The sequence below is a fragment of the Pichia membranifaciens genome, assembly GCF_001661235.1.
Source record: "Pichia membranifaciens NRRL Y-2026 unplaced genomic scaffold PICMEscaffold_5, whole genome shotgun sequence".
Classification (NCBI taxonomy): Eukaryota; Fungi; Ascomycota; class Pichiomycetes; order Pichiales; family Pichiaceae; genus Pichia; species Pichia membranifaciens.
In genome coordinates, this window is record NW_017566986.1 from 1,355,630 (window position 1) to 1,369,856 (window position 14,227).

Here is a 14,227-nt window from a genome sequence, read left to right on the forward strand (position 1 = left end):
GTGACGAAGGGAAAAAAAGTAGTAGGCATTATTCATGTGAAAAAAGACTAGAATTTCTTCTTTTTCTCATCGATTGACAACTCACCTGCACCGGTGTTGACAATCAATAAGAGTCCACCGACGATGCTCAAGGTCTGGAAGAACTCGTATCTGAGGTAATCTCTTCTTGTGTCTTTGTAGGAGTAAGTCCAGTAGTGGTTGGTCCAGCAATTGTGAACACCCAAGAGGAACGTCAATATGATGGCGGCAAACTTGGTTTTGTAGCCGATGGCGATCGAGACACAGGAGAGAAAACCGATCAGGATGATCAACGAGTTCATGAAGGACCAGGAGATGGTCATGGTGAAGGTCAAGAATAGGACTAGCAACATGATTCTGCCTGCCAAGAGGAAGTATTTCTTGTTGTAATCCTTTGTTTCGAGCATTGGGAGTCCCGGCATTGACAAGGCTCTCTTGTCAATGACCAACGAGTCGGACAAGGACAAAAACAAGCCCCCGATGACACTGATGTTTCTCAAGAAGAAGGAAGGATCAAAGAACAAGCCGTAGGCCAACCCTTGAAGCAAGACGATTGAGATCAAGATCAAGGAGGAGATCATTGGCTGTTTACGTAAGATGACCAAGATTGAGCCCGAAACCATGCCAACGATGTTGAGGAAGAGGAAGAGCTTGACTACCCATTCGTATAGGTGGCGGTAGGTGGCAAGATAGTAGACCTGCTCCTTCCACTGCGAGGTGATTCTCAAGGAGTCCTCGAGGAAGGTTGCCACGATCAAAAAGCGGCCGATCGCTGGCACGTAGGGTTTGGCAAAGGACAGATAGTGATCTAGGAAGTCATCCAAATCGTCCGTCAGCTTCTCGAACCGCTTCACTGCCGGATGGTCTGACGGAATCAGGTTGTTGATCACGTCGAGAGGCGATGACGACTTCTTCACGGAGTGCGGGATGTGGTGGTTTTGCATTGCAGGCAGTCCATTCTGTGGTTGGTAAGGATTTCTGCCGCCCAGATTGTTACTGTTGGGGTTGTTGTTGTTCGGGAACTGGCTTCCTCTGAAAGACATATTGATGGTGGCGTACGCTTTGTGCAGTACTTTTACGCAGCAAAAGGATGTTCGAGCGGCCCTTCACAACCCTTTTTCAGCGGTGCAGGTAAGAGAGTCTGGCAGAGAGAGTGGCATCTGAGACGGCTTTTTGTTATTGTCCAGCTGCTCGATCTGGTAATTTGACAGCTGTTCGTGTGGAAACTTCAACCACGACATCCTCCGTTGTTGTATCCAGCGTGGGCCGATCGGCCCCGGCCACCTTTTTTTCTTTTTTTTTCTCCGTCAGCTTCTTGCCTGTTGCTTTTTTTCCGTGCATGTCCTTGCGCCCGTGGGCTCAGTAGCGTCGTTGCTTTTTTTGGCCCGCCGTCTTCCATGCGCAAAAGTTGCGTGCAGCGAAGAAAAACGGTGCCTTTAGCCCTGGCGAGGGCCTGTCACCTGCTGTTTTGGGCAAGTTCCCGGCTTCTGCGTGTGCCTGGCGGCGTGGGAACAGGGAGCTAGTTGGCACGCCAGGGTGCTGCATGGGCCGGCGTTGACGTCAATTCCCCGTTGCTACTCGTCTGGGCACTGGAGATCATGCACAGCGAGAAGCTATACGCAGATTATATATAGCCGGACTAGATCCCTTAACGTTCCTGGTGTTTCGGACAAGCAAGCTTAGGGTGTTTCTTTGCCGCAGGGGAGCCCGTACAAGGCCATACACACACACATTGACAACAGAGGTGCATACTGCAGGATCTGAGCTGCAATCACAGGTGTCCGATATATGTCCAGTTGCATGCAATCGAAAGTGCGTGTGCTTTTATCTACAGAGTCGTCTGATTGCGAGAATACAAAAGAACAAACCAGGCGGACGCTCACATGCTAGCGAGCCTGCTCAACCCGGTGGATGGAGACGGCGGAAACGAGAGCTCCGAAGACCACACGAGAGAGACAGAACATGGACGCAAGGATAACGGCGACGGCAGCAGCAGCAGCAACAGCGCCAACACAGAACACAGCAACAGCATCGAAGAAGCGGCAGAAAGCAAGACAAAGACCCATCCAGTGCACACGCCCAAGTCAACGCCAAGGGGCAGCAGGAAGAGAAGACACGGGAAGCGATCCAGGTCAGGGTGTCTGACATGTAGGCGAAGGAAGAAGAAGTGCGCCGAGGAGCGTCCCGTGTGCCGCCACTGCCACAGGTTGGGTCTGGCGTGCGTTTGGGAAAACGCCCCGGCATCTGTTCTGCCCCCCTTGTCGACACTCTCGCTGCACAGCCTCCCGCCATCGACGTCCTCTTCCTTCTCCTCCACAGCGTCTCTCTCCCCCGTGTCTGTTCCGTCAACAGACTTGTCGTCTCACGGTCCCGCGAGCCTGCACATGTCTTCTTTCAGCTACATTCCACCCCCGCCCCCGCCCGCGCCCCCTAGATACACTACCGTCGACCAGTTCAGAGGCTCACCGGAGGAGACATATGTGGAAGGTATCGGGTACGTGAAGATTTTGAGAGGGAAAGTCGAGAGCCGCAGAAGAGACAGATAGAAGACATGTAGAACCAGACACAGCAAGTACAGCGCAGAACACAGCACAGCAGAAGTCACAGCAGAAGTAGCTGTAGCTAGTGAAACTGCTCTGCCTCTTCTCCTTCTTTAAACTCATAACTACCCAGTGGCAGTTAAACTATACCGGTAATGCTAGAGATAGCGATAATAGAGTCGATCGATTCTGAGCATGTTTACGTAATGGCTGGCCTGCCAGCCGGGCTGGCGCTCCCATCTCCCGTGCACCACTTTCCACCTCCTTCCTTTTTAGAATCACAACCACCCTCAATGGGGCAAATGATGAAGGAGAAACGATTGTTGAAGTATAACAACAGATGATAAAGGCGTGCATTGTTTGCAACATCGGTAATTGATTGTCAAGCAGTGACGGTCGTTGAAACAGAACAATGTCGTCCGTTTCCATACCTTCTTACGCCTCATCCCGCAAGCGATCCTCTTCGAAGACACAACAAAACTTCCATCCAATGAATTCAACCTCGATATCAGAGTTAACTTCACTTTCATCCCTAGAAGACAACAATCACAATGGTTTGAGCAATGGGAAGGGAAGCCATGTCGGTAATGGTGACATTCAAGAATCGCAAATATCGTTGAACTTGAACTCAAACCTAAGCCCTCAGTTGTCAAACCCATCCTCTATCTCTTCATCAAGTGATGTCTCGAGTTTCCCATCCTCAACCGCTTCGGAATCGCAACGATCCTCCAAGCCTCCTAAGCCTCTTTCTTTGATAACAGATATCAATCAAAAAGATCATAGTAATGTAGTCACCCCAATCGTGACACAGAAGCTAATACCGGCAAACCAACAGCCGCCCAAATCCATCCTATCGAGAAAACCACTACCTACAGACAATACGTCGCTGTCAAAGCCAAAAATCATCACAAACAACAATAATAATATCACAAGCAGCAGCAGTAGTGCCTCAAAGTCAAGCAGCAGCAGCTCACCAGTCCCCAACCTAAAGAAGTTTGTTCACGTTGTCCGGTTAATTTCTCCAGAACAGCCTGATGAATACCTCAAAGTGTTGAATATACCTATATACCCAGACACTTTGAAGATTGGACGGCAGAATACTCCTAAGACCAGTAACAAGATCACTGATGGGTATTTTGATTCTAGGGTTTTGAGTAGAAATCATGCTGAATTGTTCATAAAAGACAATCAGCTATATATCAGAGATTTAAAATCCTCAAACGGCACATTCATCAACGATTCAAAACTGGAACCATACAAGGACTACAAGCTGTCAATTAACGATAAAATTGACCTAGGTACTACTTTGGAAAGTCAAATGGCACATAAAAAGATCACGTGCATAATTAAAGAGTTTGATTATATTAGTTTGAAAAAATTCGATAATATGGTTGAGGAAATAAATAACAAGGATGACTTGATTACCAAAAAGATGGAGTTGTTCAATAATACGTTTGATGCTCTATTGTTTGGTGAAATAGTTGACGATATTGTCTTAGGTATTGATGACTCAAACTCGTGCGATTTGAATTTGAACGATGACTTGTTAGATCTGATCATATCTGATAAAAGCAGAAGTCATACTGACAGTAAAGCAGACACTAAGACAAAACTGAAGTCTTCTTCCAAGCAGTCGAAGTTGGATACTAAATTTGTTCAAGGCTTAGATCTCAAGCCATCACAAACACCACAAGATGTTGTCAAAAAATTAATAACCGCGGTTAATAATGAATACATTCAGCAACAAAGATTGAAAGAAATGAACATGTTTCTGAAAAACTATAATAACTCAGTGGCTGGCTCCCACAGCACTTCTGTTTTCAAGCTGTATGATAAACTTCTCAAAAACGAAAAAGGCAACACTGATAATGTCAATGGTGATAGAATTAGTAATGACAATAGGAATAACACAGGCAAACCTATGATCTCCACCCCTCCTTTGTCTCCCACTCAAAAACAACTAAAATACAGTCGTATGGAAGATCAGCTCAAAAATTCAATGGCTGAACTTGATATAGCACGTCAACATTTGTCGACTGCAAAGTCCAACGAATCGAAAATGAAAAAATTTGGAATTGAAAATGAAAATTTGAGGAAGCTTCTAGGATCATCTGAAAGCCGCATAAGTGACTTAGAGGAGAAGTTAAAGACAGTCTCTCAAACTAATGAAGTCAAGGATTCTCAGCTAGAAAGGCTGCAGGATGAACTTCAACAGCTCAAGAAAAAACAAGAACAAAAGGAGAAGCAAATGAAAACAGAAGATTTGGACTGCAAGGAAGATGTTGTATACGAAGAGCCTGAAGTTAGAAGTCGAGACGATGTCCGACATACGGTAGATGAAAGCACCGATAAAGAAGAGAGTATAACAAATAATGTAAAGCAATTGCTGCAGGAACTGTCGTCCGGTATTGTCAGGTATAGCGGCTGGATTATTCTCTCAGTAGCACTTGTCTACTGCACAGGTCCTATAAGCGTGAAAAGTATCACGGAGCTTGTTTCTCATTAGTTGTTCCCGCCGTCTGCACAAATTTCATCATTTATAGTTGGTATCCATCAACCTTTATCCACAGTCAACCTCATGATAAGAAGTTATTCTAACTATTGTCAAGTCTAATTTATTTTCTAGAAATTACAACACTCTATAATTAAGCCTATGTAAAAAAACAGGTGTAATGAATTCACATCCAGACATGTTTGCTAGTTATACATGTGCAATATCATCAATCATTTTATAAGCACTAGAAAGGGATATTCTTTGTAGGTCTATCACAGTCTTTTCAACGCGCATTTTATAATCGTCCTTACCTGGCAGGTTCATCATATAAGAGTCCATTCTCAATTTCACTGTATCGCACAAAATATCCGCAAGCCTTTCTACATCCAGATCAACTGGTAACCCATTAAGCTCCTTTTCTATACTTGTTTGGTGATAACCTTTAAGACCACACATGACAAATTCTGGATTGTTCAAGTATTTCAGATTAGTGGAAAGATTGATGCTTAGGCCATGAGAAGTTACATTTCTTTTTATGTTGAGTCCAATGCTTGATATTTTTTCTTCTGTTCCCTTCCCCTTACTCACCCACACTCCAGTGTTCTCTGTCCTGCATACATCTGCCACTCCGACATGGGAAATTGTGTTTATGCTGCATTGCTCGATATAGTTAACAAAGCATTTGGAGGACAATTTCCTCCAAAGCTTCAAGTCCCAGATGAAGTAAGCAACTAACTGCCCTGGACCATGATAAGTCACCTGGCCACCACGATCTGTTTGTATATACGGTACACCAGCACTAGTCATTGTGACTTCCTGAACATCATTTTTGTTTCCTGATAGGAATGGAATGTTGGTAGCCTTTTTCGAGTCACGTTCCCTCTTCCCACCCGTATAAACCGATGAGAATTCGAACGTCAGAATCGTAGGATATGCCTGAAAAATAGCCCTTGAACTTTTCTCTGCTAGTTTGAAGTGAATGTGTTGGTCCAGAAGATAGTTTTGAATCTTGTTTCCATCTCTGTAATCTGTAATACCCTTGAAATGTATGTGTTTAACTGTTGTCGCCTGTGAAAGTTTTTCGAGGTTAGGAGGGAACCTAGCGACACAAGACTCCGCTAACCTTACAGAACATGTCGAAAAGTATGCTGACTGGATGAGCAGTCCATCTGAAATACATTTGTTGGACCTGATAATAAAATTGCTTATGAGCATTTCTTTGTCAACTAAACCATAGCAATAACGTGATATTGGTTATCCAGAAGCTTCCAAAAGCTCTTTTGTCAAATGAAAGTACAGCAAGAAATGCCGACGCGTCTTCACTCAAAAGCATAAACTGATCCCTCAATTTCTCTGTATGTTATTCCTCGAATTGGATGTGTGAATAACATACATGTCTTGGGCAATGAGATTCTTAGTATTGTCACCTCAATGAAAGTCTTATGTGTTGCTGAGAAGAACAAAATTTCCAAGAGTGTTTCGGCTTCCCTTTCACGAAACAACTTCCAATCAAGAAATACAAAAAGTAAATATGTCAAGAATTACAGCTTCAGGTTCAACTTTCCTCAATGGGATGACTGCGACGTAGTGATGACAGCTGTTTCAGGCCATATCATGCAGAAGGAAATTCCTAGTGATTATGGTTGGGGAAAAGTACCTAACGATTCATTGTTTAGATGTCCCATAGTCACAAGATATGGTGATGATAACGCCAAAAAGATCGCCGAAAACATCTCAGATCTTGCAAAGAATTCAGATATTTTGATGATCTGGACAGATTGTGATAGGGAAGGTGAATATATCGGCTGGGAAATACTGAAAGCCGCTCAAGAAGGGAATCCTTCTTTCACTCTCGACAATACATATCGTGCAAGGTTTTCCCATCTCGAAGGTAAGCATATCTATAGTGCTGCATGTAATCCTGTTCGATTGGATAAGCTGGCAATAGACGCTGTTGATACGAGAATGGAAATCGATTTAAGAACAGGGTACTGTTTTACACGACTTTTGACTGACTCTTTTCGAAATGTGATAAAGCCTAATATTGCTAATGACGACAATAGCAATGGAAACTCCGCAAAAGGTAAGAAGAAAAATGACAAAATGATAAGTTATGGTAACTGTCAGTTTCCAACTTTAGGTTTCGTTGTCGATCGATTTCGGAGGATAAAGTACTTTAAAGAAGAAGAATTTTGGGGAATAGATCTCAATTTGAAAAAAGATCGTAAAAAGTTCCCTTTTATCTGGGAACGAAATCGTTTGTACGATAGATTACAGATTGTATGCATCTACCAAAACTGCATAAACGAGCAGAGTGATCATGTCGTTGTGAAACATGTTTCGACAAATCCAACTTCTCGATATGCACCTCTCCCATTGACCACAGTTGAGCTACAGAAGGATTGTTCAAGGTATTTCAAGTTTAGTGCTAAGGACACATTGCAAGTAGCAGAAAATCTGTATACTAAGGGGTTGATTTCGTATCCACGTACGGAAACCGATAGTTTCCCACGCAGTATGGACTTCAAGCATTTTATTTCTATGCAGACTGCTTCCTCGGAATGGGGGGAATATTCATCATCACTTCTGGACGAATCAAACCATAAATTTCGGGTACCAAGGCGTGGTAAGCATGATGATGAGGCACATCCTCCAATTCATCCTGTTGGTTATGCTGATAATCTGACAGGTAAAGAAAAAACCGTTTACGAATATGTTGTCAGGCGATTTCTTGCGTCTTGTTCGTTGGATGCCACTGGTTCGATGACCAGCATTAAAGTACAGTGGTCTACGGAAACTTTTCACAGTACTGGACTAGTTGTTTTGGAGCGTAATTATCTAGATGTTTTCAAGTGGGATCACTGGGACAGTTCTAAAAAAGGGTTACCCAGTGTGGCAGTTGGTGAACATATTCAAATTTCGGATGCAACAATATCTTCGGGTAAGACTGCACCTCCTCAGCCGTTAACTGAAACTGAGTTGATCTCGTTGATGGATGTGAATGGAATTGGGACAGATGCCACCATCGCTGATCATATTGACAAAATCTTAACAAGGGAATATATTATAAAGCAGAAATTAGGGTCAGGAAAATCGTCGAAAGAAGTTTTTCATCCAACTATCTTAGGTTACGGGCTTGCAGATGGATTTGGCAAGTTGGGTTTCAACAATATATCTTTAACGAAGCCTTTCATGAGGAAGGATATGGAGAATGATCTTGCTGACATCTGCCAGGGATCAAAACCAAAAGATCGGGTCTTGAAAGAAACTCTTGAAGTTTATCGAGATGCATACACTATCACCGATGAAAAAGTGTCAACCTTAGTAAATGCATACAAATCGGCATTAAACCACTCACGTTCATAGTTTAGAGAGAAAACTGCAGTCAACTTTTCTATTCAAAAATATATATTCGTACACATAATTGTTCGTTCCAGTAAAATAGATGTAAAACACTACTAGCAAAGTTCAACAGGTGGTGGGATATCGGGCACTCTACCTATTTGGAATATGTCTGACCTAAAAATTTCCAGTATCTCTTCACTGTTTATATCCTCCATCTTCGTATGCTCTTCTCCCAAATCACTTTGTTTAAACCCCGCACTTCCTTGGCCTCCAAATTTATTTGCACTCATTTCACCAAAAGGTGAAGCTTGTGAGTTGCCTTGAAACACGTTGTTTGAACTCAGCATTCCCCCGTTAGTATTCATAGGGTTGGTATTTCCAAATGGAGAATTATTGGATATCGATGGGCTGTTTCCAAATGGATTTGAGCTGCCGCTAGGCACTCCAGCTCCAAATGGATTAGCAATATTGGAAGGGCCAGAAGCAGAAGCGACTGGGGCAGTTGAGGTAGAAGTTGCAAACGAAGACTGTCCAAATCCAGAATTACCAAACCCAGATTGCCCAAAGCTCGAACTTCCAAAAGCAGAAGCTGTTGGTGCTGAGGTTGAAGTATTTGCAGGAGAAACAGATGCTCCAAATGGATTGGCTGTATTTGGGCTCGAAGATGAAAATGGAGATGCTCCAAAAGGGTTTGAGATAGCAGTTGACTCAAATCCAGAAGACCCAAACCCACCTGCCGGTGTACTGCCAAATCCAGTTTGGCCTAGGGTTGAGGATGTTTTGCCAAACGTGTTACTATTGATACCATTAGCGTTAGAAGTTGTTTTAAGAGTAGCAAACGGGGAGGAATTGAGACTTTGACTTCCAAAGGCGCCTCCACCCACAGTTGCAGGTTTGAAAGCACTACCAGATTGACTACTTGCCCCTCCTCCAAAGGGATTAGATTGCTGGCCAAATGGATTACTTGCAGCTGAGCTTACATTGCCAAATATGCTGTTAGATGTGGTGAACGTAGCAACTGGAGCATTGATATCGATTGGTGGTATTAAGGGTTTCGGATTAGAAGTAGGGTTTTGAACAGCGAGCTGCAAGTACCTTACAGCTCGTTGAGTATTGGATTTCAAATTATTAGTAGAGTCTGCCATATCTTTGCGTCTATTGCTGATTTGCTGTTCATATTGTGTAATAGAGTTATTGTTTCTGGCAATGTAGTATTGTAATCTGTCTTCTTCATACGAAAAATCCCTCTGTGGAAGAATATTGATCTGAACAGGAGGCTTTAAAGAATATGAGGTGAATATATGATTACTTGTCGAAAGCATCTCTTGTAATTCGTTCATGTCATTTCGGATTTCTGTTTCCCGTCTACCCATTGATCTTGGATCGCAAAATTGCTGAGGTGTCTCATTAGCGGGAGGATTGCTGCTGTTGTTGCTGTTGTTGTTGTTGGTGTTACTGCTACCACTATAATTATTGTTGCTGTAACCTGTGCTATAGTTACTGTTGTTATTTCCACGGTTGTTGTAATTATTGTAGCCACTGCTGTTGTTGTTGTTGTTGTTGTTGTTGTTTCTATAATTTCCATTGCTATTGCCGAAACCAGATTGTGGGGGATGGTAAAATCGACAGTTATTGCCATAAGAGCAATGGCCCTGCTTGTAAAATTTACACACAGCCGGCCTTCCCGACATTATACGTATCGGTTTGTATTTGTCTATGTAATTATCGTAGACTCGAGATAGGGTCACAATAAAACCTATAGGTTTTCTCAATCGTTGGCATTGGTTATTGCAGGTAACATGAATCTGACTTTTTTTTTGCGTACGAAAATGCGATGAATTTGTTCGAAGCCTCTGCGACAACACCGCAGCTTCTTTTGTTGTTATGTGGGGTCACTACGTAGGCTGATGCCAATTCCACTCACCGATGGTTCATGGAAACTATATCTGTATCCATTGCGGCTCATCTATACCTGCTCTATATGAGCGCTATGGAGGAGGACATATCCGACTTTCCTTATGTCAATATTGCAATAACGTTGCTGATAAATATGTTGAATACGACAATGTGCTTTTATTTATCGATTTAATTTTGATTAAGCCATGCGCCTATAGACATACAATATATAATGTGTTTTTGTCATCCTCATCTGAACAAGAGAGCTTCGAAAAAAAGAATAGAACTATCGGCTCATTAGTAAGTACTTCGAAAAGACAGAAAGTTTCTAGAGCTGTGACACCACAAATCTCATTGTCTTCATCGGTCGATGCATTGATGTCACCAGGTGAAGGTCAGAAATCTTTCAGGCCAGACACATCTTTGATCCCGCTCGTATTTCGATTAGGAATTCTCATGTTATTATTCGAAGTTTATGTCACTTGGGCCTATCATGAAAAAAGCTTCATGGAAAAGGCAGATCATACTTCGTTGATAATATCCTTAGTTCTCAAAGGGCCAATACAATACATATATTTCCTCTCAACCACTCTTTTGCAAAACATACTTCTGTGTGTCAGTTTATCATATTATGGCCTCAGATGGCTTCCGTTTCCAACATCTAAACCAGCTACCTCTGGTGATACGCCCACCTCTACAGATACTTCCGTCAATTCTACACCATTCTCGTCTAGATCTCCTTCACCATCTCCCGTATCACCCAAATTCAATAGTCCTCGAATGTCCCACTTGAGACTCCCACCACACCAGCCTCGTGAGAAACAATCGACAGCTTCATTTAATTCAACTTCTCAGCTGAAATCCAAGCAACCAACTATTGCTGGAGAGTATGTACCTCAGCAGTACCCAGATTCTCTTCTCATGAGCTCAAAGCCAATGTTTAGTAGGATTTGTGGGATCATGCTCACCACCGTCTTGATCTCCAATATCATAAAGCTCTTCCCTATAGTCATGCTTATATGGCCTTATGATCCTCCTATTTTGCATGCCACTCGTTTATTGGTACGGATCGTGCATATATTCTTACTAATAGAAGCCCTATATATTGTGCTCATAGACCCGAAGAACACGAAGAGGAAGTCAAGAAGAAGGTATTCTTCATCGAGCTCAAACGATTATTACAGGGTCACGGCTGTCGTTTTGGTAAGTGAGTTGACAAGAATCGTTGTTTCTCACATAATCATTGTATTTGTTGCTTCAGCGATTTGGGGGGTTTCTGTGAGAGAAATTGGACTGGATGACTGGAAGATGCTAAAAGTAGGTATACGCATGCTAGAAGAGCTTGGAGAATATATTCTGGGAGAAGTCTAAACTAGCCTAAAAAAGTTACGAATATAAATACGTGAGCTGAGTCAGAATTTCCTTTAAAGACCTGCTTGATTTATTTCACTCAATATTTTTTTGCGTTGAACACCGTCACTAGTCCATACTAGGATCCATGTATCGTCAACAGTCGCTGAACTTGCGTCGCCTTTTTCGATTCCGATCCATGGACCCTCAAGATTTCCGACCAGCGGAGGATACTCATAACTCTGGTTTTGCTCTCGTCTCTCATCAATAGTAGTTGGTGATTTGTTTTTTTTTGAGGGACTTTCCCTGGTTGCAGTGTTCCTGTTGAAACTATCATCACAAAAATTCTCATCCCATGCATTATCAGTTGGGTTGTCTCCTTCATTGAGAGACAATGGACTTCTACTGAATCCATTGTGTTGTCTCGCACTATGAAAATCGTGTCTGGCACCTGTTTCAATGTTGGAGTCGTTGGTATCATCAATTTCTATTGCTCTTAAAGCAATGAAAACACTCAACGGCTGTAATTTATCCTGAAAGTACCATAATATCATCAAAGTTATCAGCGGTAATGGAGCCAAACACATTGCCAAGACCCAAGACTTTTCTAAAACTAAGGATCCAGCAACAGTCAATTGGAATAGCAACAATCCCAGTATAACTCTACGGAATATGATAGGCATGACTTTACCTGTTGAATGTTGAGGATGAATATAGGTGTAGACCAAGTTGAATTTATAAACGTAATACCCTATAATGAAATATATCAATCCTGCGCTTACAATCTTTGTTGAAATAACAGAGTAGATTAGGGTGATCACGAGAGTCAGAAGAGGGTGGGGTAGTTGTAGCCCGAAGTTGAAAGATGGCGGCTGGAAAAGATAAGTCAGTTCACGTGCAGTTGGATTCCCCCTCCAAAACAATGAGTTGGAAGGTTTGAAGTTGTTGTGCGTTAGCCAGAAGAAAATAAACTGGAATATTCTACCAATAGGCAAAAGTTTAAAAGGCATCAATCCTACCCCCTGAAGAACTATTGTATCCACGTAAAAGGAAGAAAGTCCTCGTAAAGATTGAGCTAATTGCAAAGCTAGTTTTTTCGAGTCTGACAAGTAACCCCAGTAGTTGGATGCAGTTCCTGCCATTGTGAAGACAAGAAAAAGATTGACAAACACGTAGAAGAAGTTTTTGGAGACCACAGAAAGCTCTTCCTCGCCATGAGAAATGAATCCTTGCTTCGACGATAGCCAGACATACAAAAACGGAATCACTCCATTCAACAGCGTGTACAAATAAACCGGTAATAAGTCGATAACGATTTTGGATGCCCATTGGTGCTTCAGAAGGAAGCCCGCCAAATCAGGCCAAAATTTTTTGATCGATTTCATGTTAAGTAAAGTAGCAAGATAACCAACAGGAAAAATGAAGATAACACCCAAGATGCCTGTTATGACTGTTATGTAGTATATTTTCAACTTTCTGGAATGGCTGGGCAAAGTGGCGTTTTCCCATATGATGTCGGCGGGGGCCGGGGCTGGGCTTGAAATCAAGTAGCCAATTCTCGGATCCAAAACAGCCTGAGCTAGGGTCTGCGCTGTTGCCACGGAGTCCATCGTGACAAAGGCGGTTGGGGTTGCCGCATAGTGGTATTTCCTTGCATTCTTGATCTCCTCGTCGATGATCGAAAGCTGGTTCGTATAATGGTCTATTGCATCGACTTTCTTTCCAAATATGCCCATGAAGCCCAACTTCACGCTGGGACGGGTTTTCAAGGAGAGGGTTGAGGTGGCGCTGCTGAGTGTGCTGTTCAGCGTAGCCTGGGAGGCGCTCATGTTCCCGTCTTCCATGTTTTGGCTGTCGTTGAACGGGTTGTTGGAGTCTTCTGGAACGAGGTCACGGTAGCGCGTGGACTCGAGACGTATGCTGTCCTGGTTGCTCGTGTCACTGCTCGTCAAGTTGCCGGCGTCGAAGTAGTTTGACCAGTAGAACTCTAGGTTTTTGACGACACGGGCCCTGCGGTCAAAGAGAGAATCTAGCTTCTTCCACTCCTTGCATATCACAATCTTCTCCACCCTGCCGATGTGCAAGTTCTCGATCACCTCTTTCAAGATCCGCTCTGTCCGCATCTCGGGCGGGATCCCCGACAGTCGGATTGTTCTGTCCGTGATCGAGTTCTGCTTGCCGAGGATCTCCTGCCGCTTCTCGATGACGGTCCTTGCGTGCTGGACGAGGTAGTGGCACGTCACGTATGTGAAGAGGTACGTGAACACGACGTAGATCAGGAGGTACGTGCGGTACCACGACTCGACCGTTCCGTCGGGGTCCTTCGCCGGGCTGCCTGGCCCGCCCGCGTCCCCATCGCCCTGGTCGTACTGGCCGGTGAAGTAGAACCTGATCGGCGAGATGAGGAGCGTGGCAAACAGCCAGCAGATCGACAGAATCTTTATCGACATCTTGAAGAAGCCCAAGAACACGTACGCGTCCAACCCAGCGAACTCGATGATCTCATCGTCCGTGATCCGGTGCAATGTCGCCACCGACCGCACAAACGACTTGTTCGAGATGTTGAGAAACGCCTTCGTGAACA

The 14,227-nt window shown here is 43.5% G+C and overlaps 8 protein-coding genes across 8 annotated transcripts; 4 read left to right on the forward strand and 4 right to left on the reverse strand.

Annotated features, from left to right (window-relative positions):
• Positions 1–47: 47 nt before the first annotated feature.
• Positions 48–962, reverse strand: PICMEDRAFT_36255 (hypothetical protein; the record flags this gene model as incomplete). Its single annotated transcript, XM_019162998.1, has 1 exon — positions 48–962. The coding sequence occupies one exon, from the start codon at positions 960–962 to the stop codon at positions 48–50; it is 915 nt and encodes a 304-aa protein (XP_019016594.1).
• Positions 963–1,646: 684 nt separating this feature from the next.
• Positions 1,647–2,636, forward strand: PICMEDRAFT_17952 (hypothetical protein). Its single transcript, XM_019161824.1, has one exon. The coding sequence runs from the start codon at positions 1,902–1,904 to the stop codon at positions 2,562–2,564; it is 663 nt and encodes a 220-aa protein (XP_019016595.1). The 5' UTR covers positions 1,647–1,901; the 3' UTR covers positions 2,565–2,636.
• Positions 2,637–2,970: 334 nt separating this feature from the next.
• Positions 2,971–5,064, forward strand: PICMEDRAFT_74241 (hypothetical protein; the record flags this gene model as incomplete). The annotated part of the gene is made up of 1 exon (XM_019164717.1): positions 2,971–5,064. The coding sequence occupies one exon, from the start codon at positions 2,971–2,973 to the stop codon at positions 5,062–5,064; it is 2,094 nt and encodes a 697-aa protein (XP_019016596.1).
• Positions 5,065–5,463: 399 nt separating this feature from the next.
• Positions 5,464–5,982, reverse strand: PICMEDRAFT_22121 (hypothetical protein; the record flags this gene model as incomplete). The annotated part of the gene is made up of 1 exon (XM_019162236.1): positions 5,464–5,982. A coding segment is annotated over one exon (519 nt), but the record flags the coding sequence as incomplete, so codon positions are not given.
• A 501-nt stretch (positions 5,983–6,483) lies between these two features.
• On the forward strand, positions 6,484–8,418 carry PICMEDRAFT_74243 (hypothetical protein; the record flags this gene model as incomplete). The annotated part of the gene is made up of 1 exon (XM_019164718.1): positions 6,484–8,418. One exon carries the CDS (start codon positions 6,484–6,486, stop codon positions 8,416–8,418), a length of 1,935 nt encoding a protein of 644 aa, XP_019016598.1.
• Positions 8,419–8,510: 92 nt separating this feature from the next.
• PICMEDRAFT_74244 (hypothetical protein) lies at positions 8,511–10,088 on the reverse strand (the record flags this gene model as incomplete). The annotated part of the gene is made up of 1 exon (XM_019164719.1): positions 8,511–10,088. The coding sequence occupies one exon, from the start codon at positions 10,086–10,088 to the stop codon at positions 8,511–8,513; it is 1,578 nt and encodes a 525-aa protein (XP_019016599.1).
• Positions 10,089–10,323: 235 nt separating this feature from the next.
• Positions 10,324–11,664, forward strand: PICMEDRAFT_74245 (hypothetical protein; the record flags this gene model as incomplete). Its single annotated transcript, XM_019164720.1, has 1 exon — positions 10,324–11,664. The coding sequence occupies one exon, from the start codon at positions 10,324–10,326 to the stop codon at positions 11,662–11,664; it is 1,341 nt and encodes a 446-aa protein (XP_019016600.1).
• A 128-nt stretch (positions 11,665–11,792) lies between these two features.
• PICMEDRAFT_20253 (hypothetical protein) lies at positions 11,793–14,204 on the reverse strand (the record flags this gene model as incomplete). Its single annotated transcript, XM_019162155.1, has 2 exons — positions 11,793–11,943; positions 12,037–14,204. Coding segments are annotated over 2 exons (2,319 nt in total), but the record flags the coding sequence as incomplete, so codon positions are not given.
• Between the last annotated feature and the right edge of the window lie 23 nt (positions 14,205–14,227).

What these genes read in the sequence shown, in the direction of transcription:
- PICMEDRAFT_17952 (XM_019161824.1), top strand. Translation starts at nt 1,902, where the DNA reads ATGCTAGCGAGCCTGCTCAACCCGGTGGATGGAGACGGCGGAAACGAG.